General features: G+C 34.2%; 1 protein-coding gene across 1 annotated transcript in view; it reads right to left on the bottom strand.

The window, feature by feature from the left end:
- Positions 1 to 27,227, bottom strand: part of LOC143245025 (choline transporter-like protein 2) — a 115,896-nt gene that overhangs the window by 3,649 nt on the left and 85,020 nt on the right. Inside the window, 5 exon segments of the mRNA XM_076490796.1 lie at positions 2,026 to 2,110; positions 3,407 to 3,498; positions 6,294 to 6,364; positions 23,327 to 23,400; positions 23,503 to 23,572. Coding sequence (XP_076346911.1) covers positions 2,026 to 2,110; positions 3,407 to 3,498; positions 6,294 to 6,364; positions 23,327 to 23,400; positions 23,503 to 23,572 — 392 coding nt within the window.

Below are 27,227 nucleotides of genomic sequence, written 5' to 3'. Positions count from 1 at the left end.
AACACATATACATTCAGTCCTGCAAAGTAGGTTCAATGGGCTTTTGGTCTATTTCAACATGATCTTGAAAAGCAACTTAAATAAGGAGTGTGTGAAAACCTATAACACTGCGTAGCAGAAAGCTAACTTTTCCATGTTCTTTGCAGTAGGTTGTTATGATGAAAATTATGGTACTGGGTGCAAGTCTAATGGTCTTTCGTGTATCTAGTTTGCTTGAATGAGATCATAGAAGTTGATGTACATATGCAGCGGAGGGTTTATAGAAAATCTGTTACAATGTGTGGTTTAAAATGAACCTCTATATTTTTCATACAAGTTTGTTATGAGAAAAATAATAGCACTGTTCAGCAGTGAATATTCATAATAATCAGACTGATCACAACAAAAACTTAAAAGTAGTTCCTATGAACAGAAAAGAATCTGAGAGAGTATTTTTATAAAGTACAATTAACTCTCAGTATTTAAGGTTATTATTAAAATAATTATAAATATTACAGTTTTATTAAAAACAATCTAACAGAAATGACATTTATTATAATAACACAGAAATAACAAATCACCATTTTATATCAGCAAAACATTAATACTTTTGGTATTTCTATAAGATGATTTGAGATAGTTAGGTTTTATCTTATTTAAAATAAGTAAAAATTTACCAGTCTCTTTCAACATAACAACATTGCAATAGCTACAATCTGCCCACTTAACAGTAACAGCACCTGAAACTTCCTGTTTGTAATTAATTCTTTCCATGCTGTTGCTCCTGGTTATAACTTAAATATTATAATTTGCTAGAATGCACAGCTATTTTACTTGTAGATTCTACATTGTACTCTTATAAGCAAAGTGAAAAGCTCTGGAATGTTTATGGCTCCTAAAACATTAAAAAATGTGAAAGAAGGAAATAAAAAGACAAATATTAATCCTAAATGTCCAGCTTGAATTATTACAAAAACCTCAGTTATGGTGTTCAAAAACATCTAAGTTTTTCTTTTGTCTAATAAAATCCTAACCAGTTTGTGATTAACTTCCAGTATATGATCTTAAAAAACAGCATAGTTTTACTATCTATTTAAAGAACTTGTTCATTCTAGTTCATATATAATTTGCACAGACAAAGAGAGAGAGGACAACTTCATAACTCTTACAACATATTTTATCTTTTTCATACTGACCTTTAGCTACCTAGAGTCAAACAGCCCAATATGGCTTCTTTTGTAATTAGTAAGTAATGTTTCCTAATACCATAGTTCTATTTTGAGAAATCACTGGTTGTTCTTTATCTTTCAAACATTATATAATTCAATCATATATTTAAAGTAAGTAAATCTTTGAAACAACTTCTCATAAATATAGGCTGAAAAACAAACAAACATTTATTTGCTTGTAGTATTTACCCAAAGCTATAAGAGTGAAATATACACCAGATATTCATAACTTCAAGGTTTTAGGAGAGCTACTAGTTGAATGTCAAAATAATTTTATTGTTTCCAATACATATATTCTTAACTTGGATTAGAACCAAACACTTATCATATGCCAGGCAAATGCTTCACCAGCTGAATTAAAGGGTTAGCAACCAGTGCTTGCTAGTAAGTCACATTTTTAACAAATTAAACTACTACACCAATATATATTTGATGAACCTAATACAAACTTATTATGAAATGTGTACATATTTAACCTGAATATTTTGTTTAGGAAATCTTTTTTTTTTCTGTACAGGGTATGTGATGGTTAAAAGAAGACCTAATCCGTTATGCATGTGCAACACACACATTATCTTGCATTTTTAAAACAGTTATTTTTGATAGAGTCCACATGACTTGCTGACAATTATAGCAATAGCTTTAAAGATTATTTGGAAAATACCTTATTAAAAACACAAGAACACTGACTTTTTTATGAGATAAAAAGACTTTTCTTAACATCTACAGCTAAATAAAACTGTTTATTAGATAATGAGCTGATATTTACAGGAAGTTTTTTAGTCACAACATAAAATATCAGAGCAAAACTACTCACAGAAACAAAGGAATAAAGTATCAACTGCCATTCCATAGACACTAAAAAATCCTGAAGCTATGATATAGGAGCCAATGGTGATGGTCTGAAATAAGAAACAATGTCATACTGACAGTTTTGAATGTCATGCATAAAAGACAAGGCAGTAGTTAATACTTACCTTGTGGAAAAAAAAAAGACTGATATAATATTAATGCTCTTTAGACTTTCCTTGAGTACAGTTAAAAAAGATGGAAGAGAAAAAACAGACCTATTTTGTTCAACTTACAGTTCATTAATTGCTTTAGAAGGGGCATCACTAGCTACCAAAAATATTTAGAGCTTGGGTCCCGAGAAGCAGCTAGTACTTAAAATAATTAAAAGATTAAAGCAATATATTACAATTTATGCAAGGCCAGTATGAAATGCATTTGAGCCAATGCCTAGTGATACCCTTGCTTCAAAATCATTGTATAATACAGCTGAGGAAATAGTTACTAACTTTTCAAAATAAGTACACAAGAATTCATGGAATATAAAAGTTTAAATGTAAATTGAAGAGTTATACCAATGCAGTGAGTTTTGTTTCACTTGGGATGTGCTCAGGTGGGAAAATCATATTGGGTGAAGGATAGTTGTAGAAGCACAGCAATATTTTCAATTAAACTACTTTTATTATAACTCAATGAAATTAAATCTTTAATTTTACATGTAAGAATCATATTTCTCCTAATAAGCAAAATGTTTTCCTGTTTAGATGCCACATTACTAGTGGGCACCATACTTTTAAATATGATGCATCTTTTTCTTTTGGCTCTTCCCATTTAAATTCCACAGCCTTTTTGAGCAAGATTTTTTTATACAAGTCAGTGCATTTGGTGTTGAACCTATAAATGCACCCACAGAGTCAGTAATTTTAATATGGATTATACGTATGAAATGATGAAGTGGAGTTTTTAATTCAGGTTTATATAAGGCATTTTTTTTCAATTAATAGAACTTCATGTAATGACATTTTTTAAAATAAATCCTCTAATGTGTTGAACCCCTGTAATTTTTTTTTCATTAGTGCTTGAACCCTGGAGAACTTACAGAATCAACAACTATGAATAATTAATTTAAATAAAAGGAATTTATCAAGCATTAGTTTAATATAACCAGGGAAGCATGTCATCTATAAGATAACAAGAAACTGAGTAGATCAATTTGATACATAAAAGATAATTTGATAAGAGTGATTTAGGTTAAACTAAGATAATATGAAATGTATGATAGTACAAAATAACAGTAATTTACATGTAATTAGAACAACTGACCATATAATCATAAGATATCACTCAGACACATTTAAATATTTAATTCTACTATAAATGTAAGTACAATAGAAGTCTAAGATACTTACAATGACTGGAAGTAAATAGTAGTTCAAGTTGGTGACTCCATCAATCTGAGAAATTTCAACTTCACCACTGAAGATATAGAAAGCTGCTAAAGCTATAATTGAAAACCAAAAGTTCATATAATTTGTTCAAATCTGTATAGGTGGTATATATCAAAATACCAAAAATCAGTGCTGAAGAAACTTTATAAAATAAAAAGTTATAATAAACAATATATGTCAAAAACAAGTAAATGTAAACCTTATGAATCATTAAAATGTTTACAGATGTTCCTTAAAACCTGGAGGTAACACATTACTAAGAAGAATAAACACAGTTCACATTTGCATATCAATTTATAAAAAAAGTGTCATAAAAACCAAACAGCATTTACATTATATGGATATTAAATTTTAAAGATCCAAAACATAAAATAAACACAATTCCAAAAGCTAACCTCCTTTACAGGTTTTGTTGTTGTAAATTGCTATCACTCATTTGTGTTATAAATGCAAATATTTCATGAAATTCCTACTGATTATTATTATTTAATGATAAGTGATATTTCTGCAACTTCATTTGAATATATACAAGTAGTTTCAAACAGTTTTCATAATTGCCAAAATTGTGATGAATGTGTTAACATTCTCACTACATGACAAAAATCAGTGTTTTTATAGATATAGAGAGGTAGAAAAACATACAATAATATTTTCAATTATTTATTGACAGAATTAATTATATTTAAAAAAACAGGTGGCATAATTAAAGCATCAACTTGCCCCATGTACCAAGTAGCTACCATTTTGAACACCATGAAAATATGCACTAGATAGAGTAGAATTTGTTTTTGTTAACTGCTATCAATTGTTTGTGTTTATAACACCAACATTTCATAAAATCCCTGTTGAATTTTTTTATTTAATGACAAGTGATATTTCCTTCACTTCACTAGAGTATGTACACTTTAGGGTAAATAACAAAATGATTCATCTCTTATCAACATCATTAAGATAAACTGCATATCACAGAGCTTCATATAATACTGTCCTTAACTTATAATTTAGTTTAAAAAATTTCAGAATCAATTTTGAACATACACTTAACTCTTTAAGCAAGGGCCTGGTCCATGTACCAACCTCACATCCATTTTGTGCTTGTTATGGTTTTCATGCTATAACTCTTAAATTAGTATGCAAGGTGTTCACGAAATTTGGCACATTATTCGTAAACGTAACAGTACTTTCATATGCAAAATATCAGATTTTTTTATTAAGTCTTAAGGTTTTTTTAAGCAATGTTTTTCTCGTGACTTTTCTTTCACATGTTGCTTATCCAACATGAAAAGCAATTTTCATTTTATGGGTAAAAATAACTTTATTATCAGAAAACTTTCATATTTCACATGCAAAATCCTTAAAACATCCAGATAGCTTTTAAATAATTCTTAAGAAAAAACTTAAGAAAAAAATTTTACCTGTTATCTTCACTAACAAATCTCTGTATGATTCAGTCAATTTAACAAACATCATAACCAGGAAATAAAAATAATAATTAGAAAATAAATAGAAATTATACCTTTTTCATTCTATAATGACAACAAATTATAACACCAAAACATAAAGAGATTAAAATATCATAACATTTAAACATATTTATTATTTTTATTATATATTCACCTTTCAGCTGTGCCTAACAACACTGAAGTTACAATGATGGAGAGCATGTGCACTCATGTTACCATATCCAGTGACATACAATTGACTTTTAGCCTTTACAAAGTGACCTGTCTTGACTGTATTTTAGTGGACTAGTATTTTATAAAATAGAGTCACATTTCAATTATTGTGTGTTATTACAGGTATATAGACTATTACTCTCAACAAACAAGTTTTTAAACTTTTCTTGAAACATATAACAGCAAATAAATAAGTAAAGCAAACAATAACTCTTCCAGTTATAAAATTTGTATTCAGTTGCTGTTTTTGTAGTTAAGCTGAACCTTAAGAAATTTTGCACATAGAGGACAAGAAACAATTCTTTTTCAGGTTTTATATATATATATATATATAAAAATTTGTATAACCAAATAAAATCATAAATTACTATATCAATACAACAGAATTCTATTACAATTTATCAAGTTTAGTAACCATGCTGTATTTGGGTCTAAAAAAATGAAATTTCAGAGAAACTAACAACCCAACTTACCAGTATGAAGGTGTGGCTCAAAAGAAAGAGATGTTGCTTATTATACTTGAAAATAGCTGATAAAACTATTAGGGTGGCATTCTGAGCTTTCAATTGGTTAGTGTCATGCAATATACATATGTAAGTGCATATGAGGGACCATTTCTGAAAATGCTAAGAGGTAATCTGTGGAGTACCATTTTTGATTCAATATATGAGTAATATCTCAGCAAATAGAAAAGATAGAATGTTCTTATTTTAAACTTGAGTTTGTCAATGTTGATAATTTGAGTTCCTAATTTGTACAGACTGTGGACTTTATATTTTGTCATCAATCACAAGAAATTTAATTTGAACCAGTGCTTCATTCAACATATCATATGATACACAAAAATAAGTTTGTGTGTGTTTGTTTATTATATAAAAACTAAATTAAAAACTAATTAATGGATAATATAATAAAATGAATTACTATCCACAGTTTGATCCCAAAGTTAATGATACAGTTTCATAAAATAGTACTTCAATAAAAGTTTGAATGGTAGTCAACAAACATGATAACATGGTCTTTGACCTGTGACCTATCTGGAAAGGATTAAACTACATTGGCATTTAACTTGAACAAAACAATATCTTTCATTTTATCTAAAACACTGGCATAAACTTTCCAAACACCTCAAAGTGGACACATGCTAGATGAAAGAGAAAATTAACTCTCACCTGAAGCTCCAACAACAACCAGCTTCCCCAAGAATAACAAGAAGTCAGTTGTTTTGTCTAAAACTACTACTCTGAAATTTAAAAATATTATACAGAAAAAAATATTAGAAAATACACTTATACTTTTTTAATACAGAACTTACATCATTATATGAACTGTGTATTGATTGATTGATTTAGTGTTTTATGGCACAAAGCAGCGAGGCTATCTGCACCATACATTCGGTAAAAATGTAAAAAATAAATAAAAATAAATAAATAAATGTAGTAATACACATAAATGGAAATGAAGGTAAAACAAAAAAGTATAAAATCAATGTTGACACCTAGTCTACAATGTTAAGATAGAAGGCAGAGCATAAGAAGTTGTAAGGTATTTACTCTAGCAAAAAGGTAATGATCATAACCCGCCAGGAAGATTAACAGGTAAGTATAAAAACCACCGTCAGTCACCTGAAGTTGGTCTTTCCAGTCCTAGTTCTGGGTTATGAGTCAATATGGCCAGTACTAAAAAGTTAAGTAGTAAAAGTGTGAAATGATATGTGGCAAAAGTATAACAACAACTCGCCAGGATGACTAACGAGTAGTTCAAACGGATAGTTCAAACAGGAGCGTTAGTCACCTGAAGTTGGCCTTTCCAGTCCTGGTGTCGAGTTATTTAATGTTCTGGCCATTGTCCAATGTCAAATTGAAGGAGAGAGATTAAAACTGTAAAAAAGGAACCACAATTAAAAAGGTGTAATGAATAAATACGCAACACTTAAATGAGATTAAAAAGGTTAATGGCCATTAAAAAATTAAAAACATTATCAAGGTGGACAGAGTCACCATCACCAATAACTCTGTCCAATGTAACAGATTGACCCTGGGAAAAAATATGTTTAAAATATTGCCGTCGTTGAGAATTGTAACGATGGCAAGAAAGTAAAAAGTGGCTGATAGTGATTTGAGTGTTACACAAACTACACATTGGTGCATCAGTTCCAGATAAAAGAAAGTGATGAGTTAAAAAAACTGTGACCAATGCGTAGCCTAGTGAGAACAACTTCCTCCTTCCGAACTTTACGGAAGCTAGATGGCCAAAGTCCAATTTTGGGTTTGATTTGAAAAAGTGTGTTGTCACGTTGCTCATTCCAAGTGGACTGCCAGCTGGCACGGAGCCGAGCCTTGAAGACAACACCATAGTCCATGTACGGAATAGGCATAGGAGTGATGGTGCTGAAGCAGACATATTTAGCTGCCATGTCTGCAAGCTCGTTCCCGCGAATACCAACATGGCCTGGTATCCAGAAAAACTGTATTAAAGTAGCTGCTAATGAGAAATGGGCCAGTCGGTTTCAAATATCAGCGAGAATAGGATGTGAGCTAACATGTAGCGATTCCAAGGCAAGTATAGAACTAAGCGAATCAGTATAAATAGTGCAGTTGGAGTACTGCTCAGCTGCAATATGATCCAGGGCAAGAGATATGGCATACAGTTCAGCAGTGAACACAGAAGCTGTAGAAGAGAGTCTACGCGCAACTACTGACCCATAGCAAACCATAGCAGAGCCCACTGAATTACCTGATTTGGAACCATCTGTATAAATGGGAACTGAATGATTGTTTGAAAGATATTCATTGAATGAAAGATGGTACTTCCAATCTGGAGTATCTGCCTTTTTAGGTGACTGAAAGAAAGGTCACATTTGGGGCTGTAATAAGCCATGGTGGGATGGGCGACCTGTGGAATCTGCAATGTTATCCAAGGACAGACCCAATTCATCCAATTGCTCCCGGATGCGAAGGCCAAATGGAGCAATGACAGATCGTCTGTTCTGAAAAAGTACTACCCACCGAGGAAGGAAAACACATTTCCAGGTGGGATGCTTTGGTAAGGAATGAAGTTTCAAGTATATTGTAAAGATAGTTGCAAACGGCGAAGGTGTAGAGAAGGTTCATGAGATTCAATGTATATACTTTGAACTGGAGAGGTACGGAAAGCCCCAGTGCAGAGTCAAAGTCCTTGGTGATGAACGGGTCCAGCATCTTTAAGGCGAGGGTCTGGCAGAGCCATAGACCACTGATCCATAATCGAGTTTCGATCTAATAAGAGCACAATATACCTTTAACATTGAACAGCGATCTGCCCCCCCAACTGGTAGAAGAGAAAACACGGAGGATGTTCAGTGCTCTTGTGCATTTGACCCGAAGCTGCTTTAAGTGTGGTATAAAGGTCAGTTTACGATCAAAGATAAGCCCCAAGAGCTTGGTCTCCGGGACCACTGGCAGCAAAACTTCACCGATATGAAGTTCAGGATCAGGGTGAATACCCTGTCGACGGCAAAAGTGCAGGCATACAGTTTTGGAGAGAGAGAAATTAAAGCCGTTCCCCAGAGTCCACTTCCGTACACAATTGAGGGCGGTTTGTAGTTGCCGCTCAATATATCTCATATTTGATGACTGACATGAGATGTGAAAGTCGTCGACATACAGCCCATTCCCAACAGTGAGAGGGAGTTGTTCAGTGATGGCATTTATCTTTATACTGAAGAGTGTAACACTCAATACACAGCCTTGAGGGACTCCAAGTTCCTGTACAAAAGAACGGGAAAGTGTCGAACCCACACGAACTTGGAATCTCCTGTCCATTAAAAATTTTTTAATAAACATAGGTAGATGGCCACGTAACCCATATGAATGGAGGTCTCACAAAACGCCATACCTACATGTTGTGTCGTAAGCCTTCTCTATGTCAAAGAATATTGATACAAGATGTTGGCAGTTGAGAAAAGCTTCTCTGATAGATGTTTCAAGAGGAATTAGGTGGTCTGTGGTGGAGTGCTGTCGACGGAACCCACACTGGGTGGGCGAGAGGAGGTTGTTTGATTCAAGGAACCAAACAAGACGAGCATTAACCATCCTTTCTAATGTCTTACAGAGACAGCTCATCAAAGCAATTGGACGATAGTTTGAAGGAATCTTGAGATCTTTCCCTGGCTTAGAGAAAGGTAAAATAATAGCCTGGCACCAGGCATCAGGAAAAACATTCTCCTGCCAGATCTGATTGAAAACAATCAGAAGGACATCAAGAGAAGCAGGAGATAGATGGTGCAGCATATCATAATGAATATCATCAGGTCCAACAGACGTACCTGCAGACCGATGAAGGGCCATTTTTAGTTCCACCAGGGTAAAGGGACAATTATAGTCAAAGAAACAGTCAGTTCGAAAGGAAAGAGGTAATCGCTCTGCCCAAGTCTTGATGGCCAGGAAGGTGGAGGAACAAGCAGAAGTGCGAGATACCCGGCAAAAGCTTTCACCGAGAGTCTTAGCGATGTTCCGAACATCAGTCACCTCCTGACCATCAGAGAGTAAGATCGAGAGGGGATAGAATTGTAGTGTCCATTAACCTTCAATCCTGTCCCATATGATCTTGGAACTGGTGGTAGAAGATATACTGGTTGTGAACTTAATCCAAGATTCCTTCTGGCTGTGACGCCTTACCCACCTAGCATGTGCACGGCCCGCTGGAAAGCAACCCGGTTTGAAAGTGTGGGATATCTACGAAAAGTATCCCAGGCCCGCTTTTGAGCCTTCCGTGCTAAGTGGCAAGCAGGATTCCACCACGGACGAGGATATCGTGGAAAACGTGTCAAGGTTTTAGGAATACACTGAGCAGCTGCATGTGTAATACAGTCAGTTACCGCTGCTACACAGTCGTCTATTGATGGCTGATTTATGATGGCAGGATCAAGTTCTGCGAGAGCAGTGAAAGTGGACCAGTCTGCCTGATCCAGCTTCCACCGGGCACGCTGGTAGGGTGGCATCGACCACGCCAGTCTCTCTCAAAAGGATCGGAAAATGATCACTGCCCAGTGGATTACTGTCAACCCTCCATGAAAAATGGGAGAATAATGAAGGGGAGCAAACTGAGAGATCAATAGCGGAAAAGGACTGACTAGGTGCATGAAAGTTAGTGGAAGAACCAGTATTGAAAAGAGAAAGATTGTGATTAGAGAGCATCCGCTCTACAGATCGGCCCCTCTCATCAATAATAGCACTTCCCCAGAGGGGATGATGTCCATTAAAATCCCCTAGGATTAGCAATGGAGATGGCAATTGTTCAACGAGAGCATCAAGATCTGATTGATCATATGTCTATCCAGGGGACAGGTACAGAGAACAGTGATGGTATGACCCAAGGAAACACGGATGGCTACAGCCTCCAAGGGTGTGTTGAGTGACAAAGACAGGGTGGGCACATGCTGATCAACCAACAGTGCCACCCCTCCATGTACTCGACCATCACACAACCTGTCATTTCTGTACAGAGAAAACTGCCGAATGGAGACAGTATCAGCAGTTTTGAGAAATGTTTCTTGTAAAGAAAGACAAACAGGATGGTAGGAAGCAATCAGCGTCTTGATATCATCCAGATTAGAACGTAAACCTCGACAGTTCCATTGTATCAAGGTGGCCATTTTTTAAGAACGGGTAGGTGAAGTGGCTGGAGAACCCTTCGGTTTGCGACCACGTCTTTTTTCTTTACTGTCTCTAGTCGGAGGAGGTCTATCAACCTCCATGGATCCTGCTCTGTGTCGGGTGGGCAGGTTTTTATTGTTGGAAGGGGAATCCAGTGACTGAGGACGCGAACGAATAATTGTTTTGTCTCTTGTGGTGGGAGAAAAAGATGTATCAGAAGAAATGCCTGTATTTGAAACTGAAGGACGTGGATCTTGAAGTTTGTTGCAAGGTATGGGAGGAACAGAGATGGGTGTGGAAGTCGATTCATCAACCTTTTTAACCACGGAGGTCAAAAGGCTTTTCATTTGTTTTGAAAACGATTCTCTTGGAGGCACAGAGAGATCTGTCTGCACTCCCACTGTAGTTGTGGAATGAAGTGCAGCAGCATATGTCCGAGATGGAGTGGTGGATAGCAATTTCCGAGCCTCAGGATAATTAATGTTATGTATGGTTTTCAAACGCTGCACCTCTTTTTCCTCCAACATTTTGGGCAAGAATGAAAGTAAGAGGGGTGAGAACCATTGCAGTTGACGCAATGTGGGTTCATGTCACAGTCATAGGCATCGTGGTCCTTGCCTCCACAATGAGCACATGTCAGGGAACCACAAGATGTCTTTGAGTGGCTGGATCTCTGACATTGGAAACATCGAAGAGGGTTTGGAATGTATGGCCGAACTCTGCAAATGAGATAACCTCCCTTGATGGTGGCAGGTGCACATGGTGAAGTAAATGTTAAAACGAGGGTATTTGTTGGCAGTGTAACTCCATCTTTGCGAGTGGAGATGCGCCTCACTGCAGAAACTCCTTGAGTGGAGAGACCAGTGAGAATCTCTGACTCGGAAACGTTCTTCAAATCCCCTTTCAACAATAACTCCTCGTGAAGAATTCAAAGTACATGAGGTGTAACCTCAATAGGTATATCCCCAATTGCCTTTGAATTTAAGAGGAGTTAACTGTGTTGGGATGTGGATGTTTCCACCAATATGTCACCAGATCGAAGCTTCTTTACTGACTTTGGAGAGCCAGCAAGTCCCTCTAGTCCCTTCTGAATAAAAAAAGGGGACATTTGCCCAAAAGGTTTTTCCGAAAGAGAATGTAATATAAGAAAATGAGGTACATGTGTTACTGATGTTGAAGATTGCTGTTCAGAGTCTTCAAGACGTGGTCGCTTACCCATTGACTGTTTATTCACAATTTTATTTAAATTTTTTGGAGGATCCATAGGAAAAAGGAAAAATTTCGGTACCCACTGACCCCTACAAGGGGACGCACTACAAAGTCACGCAAGGACAATGCAGCAACGCCAGGGTTTTGTGAGCACTATACCCAAACACCAGCATCAGGCACAATGTCCACAACACCCGTTGAGAACTTCCAACACTGGTACTTGGTTGACTCTAGCCCAAGTGGACCAGCTGATTGACCCAAGGAAGGCCACCCAAAGGCCGCCCGTCTACAGGAATTCGAGGCCAAACTGGTGTGTTAGGGTTGGACCCCTCAACCACCAGGATCGTCTCCTCCCCTTCACGGGTCGCCACGCACGGCAAACACGTGGGTGGATGTTTAGATCCCAGAGAAGGTAACCAGATAGAACAGAACCTTCCCTGGGAGGTCCCCTCACCACGTACAGGAATCCACACCGAGGGGATGAACTGTGTAAAAACTGAAACCAAGCCAAATATCAGTACCAAAGTAAATGACAAGAAGTTTACAGCATTAACTACTTCTTAGATTCTTTATATTAACTTCTTAATAAATAGCTGCTTAATATACATTCTTGAAATTAGTTTTATACATTATGTTCTTTAGTTTTTTTTACTATATTTTAGATCTCTTTATTCTATGATAGGAGTCATGGTACATAACAGCAATTTGAAAAAAAGATAGAGGTTTATTGGAGATACAGTATCTAAAAAGTTGTAAGTATCTCTCCATTGACCCAGTGAAACTCCACACCAAATTCGGTTAAGATCGTCAACAGGAAACAAAGTAGTAGTGAGTAGTGCAAAAATGCTCATAAAACTATAAAATGCAAAACTAAAAATTAATGTTTCCCCAAATTAACATAATAAACATTCATCCCAAATTTAATGAAGATCTATTTTATGGTCGAGAAGTAGTAATAAAAAAATGCAAAAATGTCTATAAAAACTACAAAATCTGAAAATATGTATCTCTCCATGGACCAAATAAACCTCTGTATCAAATTTGATTAAGATCCATCAACAGGAAGCAAAGTAGTGGTAAAAAAATGATAAAACATCAATAAAATATGCAAATCTGAAAATCTGCATGTATCTCCTCCATGGACCCAATAAACCTCCACACCAAAGTAACGTCAAGAAATGCCAAAAGCTCAGAAAAACTGCAAAACACAAAATGGTAATTTGAAATTTGTATATTCACCCTCATGAATGTAATGAACCTTCATATTAAATCTGGTAAAGATCTATTTACAAGAGGCCACATAGTGGTAAAAAATGTACAAACATTCATAAAAACTGAATTTTTGTATGTACCCCATACAATTTTTTTTAATTTTGTGCAAAACTAGACAAGGGCTATCTGTGCTAGTTATCACCACCCATTGCAACTGGGCTACTCTTTTACTAATAAACAGTGGGATTTATAATACCCCCAGAACTGAAAGTGCAAGCACATTTGGTTTGATAACCAAACTCATAACCCTTGTATAACAAGTCAAGCACCCTAACCACCTGGCCATGCCAAGCCACCCAAATGGACCTAAAGAACCTTCATACAAATTTTGAATGAAGGTCCATCCATACCCTGCAACGTGGTCACATAGACATACAACAGGCAGTACTATTGTATTTACAGAAAAACAACAAACATACAAGATATTTTTACAATTAATACCTTTTTTATAAACTTTTAGATACATACAATTTACAAATACAACAGATGGGAAGACGTTTCTTAATATCTTAAAAACATTCATGTTTAAACAATAATTGCCTTCCATATTTTTATTGAAATGTTAGATATATTATCCCAGTAATAACATAAAACAATACTTGAAGTATTACAAAATTTGGAATGTTATTCAATTCCTAGTTGATGTACCTGCTCAATGCACAGGAAAGTGTCAACACTGGGAGTCTTAAGAGTGCATGCCATTTTTGATTGAGATAGGTGATAATAGTTTTTATACTAACATTAGTATACATAAACTATTGCTTAAAAATATTTACGAACTTAATCTTACCAAAAAAAAGTATTACTTAATGTAATAAATAAATATAGCTTTTGAAATGATCATGCAAAACACTTGCAGACATTATAAAATATTGATTAAAAGTTAATGTTTCAAGTTTTGAAAAAAAAGAAACAGAAAATAAAACCTTCATATTTGATAATTAATTTTAGACTTAAAATATTCAATGATTTAGAGCTTTATAAAATTATTCATCAATTTTAAAAGATATTCTTTCTCATAAAAATTTAAGACCAACCATCAGTTATAAATATGAAGTTCCAATTTGTCAATTAATATATAATTATAAAAGTTTAGTTAATTTAAATGTAAGTGATATTAACAATTTACCTCATGAATGTGAAATAGTTTATTTGTTGATAGATTTCATAAACATATTATTACTAGTAATTTAGATATTATAAAAGACAAAACATTATGTGAAATAATCAAAAGAGGAACTAAATACAGAATAGCAACAAAATGTAATAAAAATAATATTCTAAAAATCTCTTGAAAAAATATTGATGAATATTTTTTTTGAAACTTAATTGTATTACAGCTTATTCCACCTAAATGGTTTTTAGAATGGAAATTATATATACTTAAAAAACTAAAAATGAAATTATCCAACAAATTTTAAAAAATACCATACAGATTTATCATTTCATCAGCTAAAGAATAAGATTCAAGAACTGTAAGAGAAATATTATAGTTCCTATTGATAAAGCTAACTGTAACATTGGTATAATTCGTAAAAAGTTCCATGGAGTAATTACAATAAAAGAAGTTAATAATACACAAACTTTTAAACCTGTTAACCAATCCAAAAATACAGTAATTAATAATTTTATCAAAGCTTATCATAAATTTTCTTCTAAACATAATTCTTATTTAGATTTGCCATTTCTTCATGCTAATCCAAAATTACATAAATCTTCAATTAAGTTTAAATGTATTTCCAATACAATAAAAACAATTATCAAACTGGCTGCACTATTAAATAAATTATTTAATATTTTACTTCATAAAATAGGAAATGTAAGTATTAACAATAAAAGACGTGTTTTGGATAATAAGAAATAACAACCTATTTTAGAATGTCTAAGAAAGTGTCAGCATGTAAATAGTATTCAAACACTTGATTTTACAACATTCAAAGATTTAATCTTTGTTTTAAATTCATTAATAGAACAATATTGTTATCCTTTTGTAGAAAAGAAAATATAGTTCCAAAAACATAAGATATATTAAGTTTCTGATATTTTTGAGAAAAGAAGAGATGTTGACTTTCCAATTTGTGGTTTACCCTCCTTAAATAGTAATGTGTCATACCCATTTGTTACAAACATTGTAACTTTGCAGTTATTCAGATACTGTAAAATTTGTAATAAACTGCAATATTTTACTAATAATGTTGAAATACTGATACGAAAATTAATAGTTAATGGATTTAATAAAGAAATTTTAAGATAAAATTATCAAACTATTATGTAATAAATACAAAAATGTACCAAATAAATTCAAAGAAATTTTACTAAAAATTACTAATAATTATTTTTAGTTAAAAATAAGATCATTGGAGAACTTGGCACTACTTTATGCAGATGTACAGCTTGAGCAGCATATAAAAGCACAACAGTCTCAGTAAATTTAGTATACTGATATGGTTCAATGTCGTGTTATTTAGGACCTCTACCATACTGGGAGAAGGAATGGCAACTTCAAGACACAAGTTTCATCTTACCCCCAAATGGTAGTACCTTGTTTCCTTATTTTTATCTTTTTCTTATTTTTATTTGAAACCTGGGAGAGCAGTCACCTTCCCACAACTGTCTGCAGATAGTGGAGGGTGATATAGATGTTGCACGTTATGGGGTCGAGCACCCACATTTCACTCTCCTAATTTCTAGTCTAATTGTGTCTATTTCTTATGTGAGACTAGCAAATGAGAGGTTAAGACTGACAGATGGCGTATCCTCACCTCAATGTGGGTCTTACCTCTTCAGTTACCTCCAAAACCTAGGATACATTTTATAATCCCACATTGTAGCTTGTACCATAGAATATTTTTTTAAAAAATGCAGCATATTTTGTTTAATTTCAATGTGTTTTGTTTTGGCTAAAGAAATTATGGATATAATATATACATACATACATACATAATATATACACACAGAAGTTCCTGCTACAAGTTACAGCATTATAAGTCATTTCATGCATAAGTTACTGATTAATTAGGAAAAATTAATCCATATTATAAAAAGACAAAAAAAGGTTAAACAATTTTAAATGAATGCAACAGATAGCATTCAAAGCTTAAAAAAATTTCATACTTTTCAATATGCATATAATAAATTTGGATAATTTGTTTGTTCACACTGCTGCAATCCCTCTTCCACTGTACAAAGAAAATGTTGTAGCCTGTAACCAATATTGTACTTCCTATAATTAAATACTTTTAACATTAAACACCTAATAAAACAAACGTGTCTACGACGAATAAAACTGCAGCATAACTTCTGAATTACATATCGCTCATTGTGCAAAAATATCAAACTATTCTTAAGCTGTTTATAGAATGACTTCTCTACACAGTTTTTATATTTGAGCTATGATGGATGTATGAAAAAATGGTATCATATTAAATATTATCAAATTTTGAAAACTTCAAGAGTGAGAAACATTATGCAAGCTTCACAAGTCCTTAGTATGTTTTCATTTCGTGAAATGTTCAAGTATATTTGGTAATGAAAGTAAATCTAGCAAACTAGTATAATAATAATATGACACAGAGTCTGTACAAGTTTGTTGCATAATTCTTCCAAAATCATTTTTGTCCCAAGATATGCAAAAAAAATGTAACTTTTTACCAAACCCATTGGGGAACCTAGGGATTCCCAAAAACTCTCCTAAACCAATGGACTCATGAACTTCGAAGTGGTACAAATGCATCATCTTGGCACTAAAGTTTGTTCAAAGATAAAGCTTTTCCTTCTTAAGAGATACTGGGCATTTTGCAAAAACAGTATGGAGATTCCCTGAAAGTGGACCCTTAAGTTATAATTTTCCTATACTGAAAATATATTTTCAATTGACACTTACCTCTCTCACATAAATAGCTATTCTTGTTCAGTGTCACCCTCTATATGTAAATAATCATGTGACAGCACTCCACTAAGTAGAGCATGACATACTCTCTTGATGAATGTGACTCCCTCTATTCAATTCTACGAAATTATCACTTCAAGTTTTGGTGGACAAATGGAAGCACTGGTTTTCAGTGGGGAGAAAGGGTAAGATGAGGTAAGTACTTTTTGTACAGAGGTATAATCATTACCCAGTGTGGAAAGAGGTGTTGCAGACATGAGCAGAAAATTGGAGGGAGCATATCCATATTTGGATAATAATACAAACCACATAATATTGGTATATCAATCCCTTAAGAGTACATCCCTGTGAGTGGGAGTAAAATGATGTACCCCAAGGTGCAGAGTAGCTAGGGTATGATGTATTGTACATGGCAAGTCAAATGCATGTAAAACTTGACTGCTGGGAACCAATATCCATGCATGAGTAGGATAAGGATCAAACCATTGGTAGATCAATTATAATCCCAAACCTGGCCACTGGGAACCAAAATCCATGTGGAGGTAGGAAAATGGATCATACTGGTGGCAAATCAACTACAATCCAAAACCCTATCAACTGATAGGACTAAGAAAGAGGATCATACTATCTTCATCTCAAGTTCAGGTCACCTCAGGTCAGAAGGAATTTTGTTCCCTGATATATGATTGTGACACAGAATAGCAATGTAAGAAACTGATTGACCAATGTAGGAACTTGACTTCTGATATCATACAGATGTCTTCCTAATGTAAACCATCTTACTTAAAACCAAACTGACAGAAACTACCACTAGAGCATTAACATCCTAGGTATGATAAAATCATTGAAGGATGGCGTAAAAGGAAGAACCATATTAATCTGCAAGTGCCTCACCATCATGACCCACAACAAAGATAGAGGAACAAGAGTATAATTGACTGTGGAAATAGAGCCACCTCTAATACATGTGTGAGGATTTACATTGATTGGTTCAGTTCTATATCCACCATTTGAAACCAATATCCATGTGGGGGTAAAATGAGAGATCCCAATCAAAGGAGTGAACTGCAATTCTGATGGCTCAATCCAGTTGTATACAGTGGAGGATAATTAGTCATCTACATCAACAGAAAACCACCACCTTACTCTTAACTGGATGATTTTATCACTATGCATATATTTTATTATCACATTCAGGAGGATGCCTCCATGGTCCACCACTCCAGTGGCTTGGAACTAGAAAATGGTAAGGACTCCCATACTTCACTAGAAGAAAAAAAGGAAGAAACTGTGGTTGAAAGTCTGGAAAAGCAACAACACCTGAAACAGTCTAATGGGTGACCATGAATCACCTATTTTGAAAAGCAGACCACATCTGATTTTAGTTAATTCAAGGCATGGTAGGAAGGGCAGTTGTCCCCAAGAAGTCCATGGGTGAGTAAATGCTGGGATGGACATATTAATGAAAAAACATTATTGTTATATTGTGAGGACAAACTTACAAGTGATCTTGTGGAACACCCTGTCTCAGCAGTGTGCATGAAAATGAAAAATTGTTATGCCAACATGGCCTTACAATGCAGAATCTAGACAGTGTAAAAAGAAAAAAAAAACTCCTAAAAAAGATGAAATATAGATATAAAAGATAACACACCCAGTAACAGTCTCAATGAAGTCCAAAAAATGGCTGCAGAAGATCATAACCTGAAGAGAAAGATACAAACATATTCTGATAGTCCACATAACCGAATGAAGAATTTCCTACAAGGAACAATGAAAATGAGATACCAGGAAAAAAGTAAGCACCTGATCTGATAAATGAAACAAACTACAGGAAGTAGACGATAAGGGAATATACACCAATCAAATCAAAAGCCAAATCCAAATGATCAGAAAGGGAGGAGAAAGGCTATGAACAGAGGATGTCCACCAAAAAATGAATAGGCAAGAACTGGGACAAAGAAAGAAAGCCTTGTGAACAACATAACAACAAAGAGTACAGATTCAGATTAGTAGCCTACTTGGATCTGATTAAGGATGAAGATGGGAAATGGAAGAAAAATGGGCAAGAAGGAAAGTCACACTGAACAAGGAGGATATATGTGGAATGATACAGAGTAAGTGAAACATTGATGGCATATAAATCTGACTTATCACATCCACAGGCTAAGAGAAGAAGGAAATAAATCTTAAGGGATTAGTGAAAAATCTAGCACAAGCACAGCAGTTCAAATGGAAGCAATCTAGAAGGATAGCATGCTGAGATGGATGATGAATCTGGAAGGAACACAACAAGAATGAAACAGTTGGAGAAGTAAAAACTTTACAGTACAAGGAAAAATTAAAAGAGTGGGATAAGGCAGCTCAATAACCCAGAGTTTAGGAGACAGAAGACACATGATCATAGAACCAAGTGAGGAAGTCAATAATGTGAGTAACTATGAGCCTAGACGGTGAAACCCCCGACCAAAATATCAGTGATAAAAAATGTTCCACAAACGTTGATAAACATCCTGAGAGGAAGGGCAATTAAACAAGCTAAAAATGAAACTAACCTTTAGGACAAATTGTATCTATACACCAAGGATTGGATAAAAAATTAAGCATAAAAATGAAGGATAGAAAGGGTTGGATGAAATGCTTGTGAGAAGAGGTTGATGAACAACAGAAGTAATAAGAGGAAAAGGTAATGGAGGAGCAGATAGAAACTGGAGAAGTTGCAGGAACCATGACTGTGCCAACTAGTAAGGAGCAATCAGACGAACTTGACATGGAGTGGCATTGATGATCAAGATCACCTTGTGAAGAAAAAGAATGAGAAGATAAACATACAGGTGTTTATTGGTCCAATCTTAACTGAAAGTGCTAACAGGCAGAGCAAGAAGGTCAAGAACTTGAGTTCAAAATGGAAGTAATTTGATACTGAGAGATGTAGCATATACATCCAGGTGAGAAGTACCCCACTATAAGCAAAACCACCGAAAAACAAGAAAATTGAGAGACCACTCCATCAGATAAACGTTTTCTGGACAGGAGAGTTGATCTGCAACAAGTTTGAATGCACCTAGAACATGACATACAAAGGTATGAAAACAGAGCTTTTGGGCCTGGAAAAAGAATATCCAAGGTTTGACCACAAAGGGAACAAGAATGGAAACCACTTTGGTGACTGAGATAAGCCATTAGTGTAGAATTATCAGAATGAATCATGACCAGACAATTCCTGACAAGATGAAGAAAGTTATCCAAGGCATGACATACTGCCACGTTTCATGATGTTGATATGGAAAGATCTTTTTGTTGGAGACAAACAACCTGAAGCTTCCTGTTGATTGACCCATACCCCCAGCACTGAACTTATCTGTGAAGATATATAAATTCAGATGAGATAGAAGAAGTGGAACACCTGCCAATCTGTGAACTTTGTCTAAACACCAATGCAGATCCTATACAAGGATAATAGGTGCCTCCAATGGATCCTGTGCAAGATTACACTTGCTGTGTGGAGTCCCATAAAGAGACCACATTTGTACTCAACCGAAAGGGATAAGAGTTTTCATTGGAGACCACATTCCCACAAGTGAGAGAATCTAAGAAAGATAAAGAGCAGTAAGAGTGTGGAGAACTGAAAGCTCCACTAAATTAAGTCAAAAAGCAAATGGTTAGGATCAACTGAGATGAGTGTTAATAAAAATAATAAAAAACAGACAAGGTATTGGGTAGGTATAAGGAATAACATCTCCAGTTTGATTCACCAGCCCACACAAACTGCCCCCAGAAGCAGCTGATGAGTATGATGAGTGAATTTCTCTTCTGAATGAGTCAACAGAAGCCAATCATCCATGTCATGATGGAAGTGCAACTCTTGAGCATGTAAATGTCAGATGAATGCCTTTTCCACCTGACAAAAGGCAAACAAGGTCAAAATAAGTCTGAAGGACATGGTGCAAAATTGATAAACTACTCTGTGATGAATGAACTGAAGACAGCTAAGATAATGGGATAAGCATTTGCAATGTCTACCTTAATCATCCCAAAACCTGGAGAAGTCCATCTGAGGGTGAGAAAAGACTCCACGGTAAATTTGGATATAATCAAAAATCCATTTAAGATGGACAAACTGATCACAAGCTGCCAGTCTCCAGTTTTCTTGGGGTACTACCAACAGTTTAGAAAAAAAGCTAGAGAAACTTGACTGATAGGTTCAATAGCCTGCTGGAAGAGAAGATCTTGTATTGCCTTAGACAGATGTTGACTTGTGTAGGATTCTGAGACAATGGAAAGGAAACAGGTATCTCAGATAATGGAGAAGAAATTGTAGGACAAGTCAATTGGATAAAACCTGAATAACCTACATATCTGTAGCAAAACATTGCCAAAGAGGAACAGAACTGGATGAGTGAGTCCCTATTGGACACAAACCCTCCAGGTAGTCACCAGTACTGTTGACAACATGTTAGTTTATGTTGAATAAAACACTGAGACGAGGAACCCTCTAAAGGAGGAATAGCTAAAGACTGAGATGGATCTGGATGGGAAACAATAATTGGGGCATGTCTAGGCTCAGAATGAGACAAATGATTCACCAAAGAAGAAAGGGGAATGTGCTGTCACACCAACTCCACATGGGATTCCAATGTCTCAGGAATATTACTAAAAGCATACCTTTGAAGAAATGGGACTACATATGAGTTCTGAAGGTAAGGAGGTGGTAAACACACATGAGACAAGACTATGTTTCTTCTCAGGAGATCTCAATACCAGAGAAAGAAAGTGCGTAAGGTTAGAGTGGAAGAAAAAAAACGTGCCAACTTGAAAATAATCAGGGAGAGGTAATCCCTCAAAAAACCCTCAGGATCTCTGTCCTCAGAAAGGGGAAGGGTAGTAGACAAGTACTTTAGAAAAGTCAATATGGTAACACGAAAGTGGAAAAATTGGGCATGGGATCGATTTTAACTGTTGAGAGTCAAAAAACAAGCATTCAGCCTGATGGTAGGTGAAGGAAAATTGATCCAAAGCTCATGGAAAGTGAAGTACACTGGCAACCTCAACTATTTGAGAAACAAAATACTCAACGTGAACCCTAATATTTACGATAGGGGAGAACCAGATACTGAAAAAAAAGTGATAATATGCAACAAAAAAGGACGAGCATCATACAAAATTGGGAAAATGGATAAAATAGAAAATACCTGAGAAATCATGTCTAAAACTTCTGTACTACTCTCAGCTGAGTCCATAGTAGGGTCACAGAAAGAAATGGCAAAATCAGGTGTCAGAAAAAGACTGTCAGAATCATTGCCACCTCAAACAGGTTTGGTATGTTCAGGAGGAATAGAGATAAGATCAAGGGAGACAGTTTGATTCACATAATCATCAATACCACAAGAAATGAAAGCCAATAAGTCCAAAGATGAGTCATTCCCATCTATAATCTGTGTGGGTGTGCTAGTAGAAGATATGATATATGAAATGGTACCTTGAACTTCTGAAATTCATTACATAAAATTGAAAAGCAAACACAAGTTTGAAGAAAAAAAAATGAAAATCAGCCTCAAAATAAGAACTAAAAAATCAAAGTTTATTAAATTCAAAGAGCACAAAAATCATATTTACATGAGTGCTGCCAAATAAGAAATGATAGTTCAGTAAAATTGAATAGAGGGAGTCACAGGAGTTAGGAAAATATGTTGCACTCTTATTGATTGAAGCTGTTGCCTGAGGATTTGCATGCAAGTCACATGTGAATCAGACTGTTGTAAGGTATGTAGGAGCTCAAGCCTTGCAAACAAATTTTTTGGCATACAGAAGGCAATACTGAAAGAGAATAACTTTTTATGTGAAAAGATGTAATGTATCATTTTGGAATTGGGCACTGATTTACATTAAAGCACACAAATAAATAAACCTACAAATTACCATTTGTAACTTTGCAAAAGAAATTAAATTTGCATTAAAGTGGCTCTGTGAATGTGGGTCATTTATAAACTGTTCCTAAGGTCTTGTGAACTTAAAATCTGAGCCAAAAAAGGGCAAATTCTTTCAGAATTTTAAACTCCATCGAATAATAGAATATATTGGCAAAATGTGCATGTCAACAATAACTTGTACCAATATAGTTCACTTTACATGTTTTACAAATACAAAATAAATGAAAATTACAAAACAATTTTTCTTAGCAAGAAAGAAAAAATCTTACCTTACAATATTTCTCATTAACAGCAGGAAAGCATCTTTCGCTGAAGAGCAGAAATTTTTTCCATATACAGCAATCTGTTGGAAATGTATCAAACATTAACAACACTACATAATATGCCTCAATAAAGACTTAACATTACACAAGCATTCTTGTTTATCACATTACAGAAACCTTACCATTATGTATGCATTCTTGTTGATAAATCTAAGAAACTTCTCAAGACACCAAAAGCAACACTTGCAGCACCTAATGAATGAAAAAAAATTACTTGATAAAACATTATTGTTCAAAATCACTTTCAAAGATTACATTTTTAAAAAACTGTAAAAAACTCTGGTGTATCATCTCTCATAAAAAAATATTTTGGCACAAAATAATCTTGTCATATGACAAACATATACTGGATAAAACTTTGATTACCATACCATGTCTAGGATTAAAAATTCAAAATTATATATTACTTCCTTTCTTTACAATTAAATATATTAAGTTTACAAACTCAAATTAGTTTTCTAAGGTTTTTAAGTCATACAGTTACGACAGAAAGTGTTCCTTCCCCTGAGTCCCAAGTAGGTTTTTGCTAATAACTTAAAAAGTATCATAATTAGGCTAATAGACGTATGTTATAAATATTATACTAACACACATCTACATATATTTTTATGTAAATTAAATGACAAATAAACTGTTTATAAACAAAGAACCAAAAATAGGAGGAGTAGAAAGTGTTCGCACAGTTCAGAATGTGTGAAAAAACTAATATTCCCGTAAAAATTTTGTTTAGTTTGGCGAATAAACTACATTAGACCATTCCAGAACAAGACATTGGGTTGCTAATTATTGGAATTTAGCCAGTAAAAAATGTAATTCCGGCAATTTAGCGCCGTCTCCATCATTATCTGCTTGGTCATCATGATGAACAGGAAACAACTGTCCAAGTGATTTAAAAAAAACGAATTACTGTAAAATACAAGTCTCGCATGTCTCTTTCCAGTATTGCTATACAACTTAATGTGCCGAAATCTACTGTTCAAAGCATAATTGTCAAGTTTAATCTTATAAGATTAACTGCTAACTTCCCTCGTTCTGGATGCCCCACCAAAATTCCAGAGAGAACCAAGAGGAAGGTTCTTAGAAAAGTTAGTAGGAACCCTCGTTTAACATGTAATGACATATGGAAACTGGTAAGGAAAACTGGGGTTGAAGCAAGCACCTCTACAGTTACAAACATGTTACACTCTTCTGGGTTAAAAGCATGCCGTCCTCATATAACTCCATATTTAAAGCTTGTTCATTTAGAAGCACCATTGAGGTATGCAAGAAAGCATGAAGATAAACCCTTTACCTATTGGAAGAGTATTCTTTGGTCAGATGAGACTAAAATTGAGCTTTTCAGCCACAATGATGTTTGCAATATTTTCCATAAGAAGGGGGAACAAAATTTTCCAAAGAACACCGTCCCTACAGTTAAACATGGAGATGTCTCGATCATGCTACAAGGTTCCTTCAGCTCTTCTGGTGTAGGCAGCCTTCACCGTGTCAATGGAATTATGAAAATAGAAGAGTATGTTGATACATTAAGCACTTATATCAAGAATGATGCTCAGAACTTGTGACTTGGGTGTCGTTGGATCTTCCAGGACGACAATGACCCTAAGCACACATCAAAATATGTGCAATCCTGGTTGCAGAGGAACCATATAAGTGTTCTGGAGTGGCCATTGCAGTCACCTGATCTCAACCCAATTGAAAATGTTTGGTATGTGTTGAAGACCATGGTTCATCAGCATCATCCAAAAAACTTGCAAGAGTTGGAGGGCCTTCTGTAAAGAAGAATGGAAGAAAATACCAGTCAAGTACTGTCAAGCAATAATGGATGGCTATGAGGAGAGATTGTGCCAAGTAATTCATCTGAAAGGCTACACAACTGACCATTAAAGTAGATGCATGAACACTTTCTGCCCCTCCTATGTTTGGTTATTTGTTTATAAACAGTTTATTTGTCATTCAATGTACATAAAAATTTATGTTGATGTGTGTTAGTATAATATTTATAATATACCATACTTTCATTATCCTAATTGTGATACTTTTTCAGTTATGAGGAAAAAACTACTTACAACGCAGGGGTATGAACACTTTCTGTCATAACTGTATGTAATTAAATTTCTCACATCTCTTTCAAATTGAACACAATAGTACTTTGGATGGTCCACATATCTATTTTTATAATGTGTATTATTTCTCATTAATCTCTTTTCTTTTTAATCACTCAGATTATCTATGTAGGCTCTTTCTTTCATTGAGAAAACAATGTATGTTTTTTTTATATTTCAGTGTTTTGTTTGTTTTTAACTTCCACAAGCCTTTTAAAATTTTGCACAAGAAGGATATCAAATTTTCTTTTAGGTTTTCTATATGCAGTTGAATAACCAAAAAACAATAAATAACTACACTGATATTACTGAATTCCACTATAATTTATTAAGCTTTGTAACTAACATATATTTAGAGTTCAAAAAAATATGAAAGTTTGAGTAGACTACAGACACAACCTACTTCGTTGGAAACTTGGATTGAAACAACACAAGAACATGGCAGATTTTTCAAAGATTAAAATGGCTGATAAAACTACTCTAAAGATATTCTAGGCTGTTTATTGGTTATTCACATCATACATTGTATGGAGTTGAACAGGGCCAATGTGTTTGATTCACCACATAAGCCATATTTCAGCAAAATAAAAAGATACAAGGTTCTTCATTTTATATTCTAGCTTGTCAATATTAATATTTTTAGTTCTTAATTTGTACGAAATTATAGACATATTTTGATATCACAAACATCTAATTTTAAACAGTGCTGAAATCAACATACCACATGATTTATTATCATTATAATATTTAATATGTTCTTTTTAATATTTACTTTTAAACTAAAATATTAATTCATATATGATAATAAAGTTTGAATTATAATCTACAATTTGACTCCAAAGTTACTGACATAAATTCATAAAATAGCAGTTAAATAAAATTTTGAATGCAAGTAAACAAATGTGATGACATGGCCTTTGAACCCTGACCCATTGTGAAAGTGTTAATTTGTTTCTATCCAATAGCTTTTATCACTAACCTTCAGCACAAAGTACTTTTCAAACATAAAATTTTACTAATTTTATTTTTAAAAGAATGGTAAATTATATAAAAAAAATTGTAATGAATGATGTATTACCTATTTCAACACAGGTTTGATCCCACAAACCAAACTTGTAACCACTTTGTGCTTGTTATAGTTTTCATGTTATATGTTTTGCATAAGTAAGTGCATGTTCACAAGATTAAACAGCTTATTAGTAAAGTTTTTCTGAAGCTTTTTTTCTTACTGAATTTTGACTAACTAACATGCAAAGAAACATTGATTTTAAGACAAAAATACTTCTGAGCATCAGAAAATTTTCATATTTCACATGTGAAATTTTTATAACCTACAGGTAATTATAAAATGTTTTATATGAAAAACTTTATCTGTTATTTTCACTATCGAATCTCTATATGGGTATAGTTGATTTTATTGACCTTTTAAAAATTAGTAAATAAATATAAATATGTTTTTTTTTCATTCTATAACAACTACAAATTATAACAAGAAAAAATAAATATTTAATATAAATAGCTTAAATTTCATAACATTGTACATATACAGCACTGTGCAAGTGTTAGGACAACAAAATATTTTGTTATTATTTCTACTTTATGAGGCTAATTCTTTCATGCCATTATGAAACATAAATTTCAACACTATGGTAATGCTTCACTAATCCCTGTTCATAACTGAATGAGCCAAGGTGAAAATACTTATCATTCTTTAGATTGCTTTGTTTGGTCTGGTTTGTTTTGAA

This window comes from Tachypleus tridentatus, chromosome 2 (assembly GCF_004210375.1).
Source record: "Tachypleus tridentatus isolate NWPU-2018 chromosome 2, ASM421037v1, whole genome shotgun sequence".
NCBI lineage: Eukaryota > Metazoa > Arthropoda > Merostomata > Xiphosura > Limulidae > Tachypleus > Tachypleus tridentatus.
This window is presented reverse-complemented; position numbering and strand designations above follow the sequence as displayed.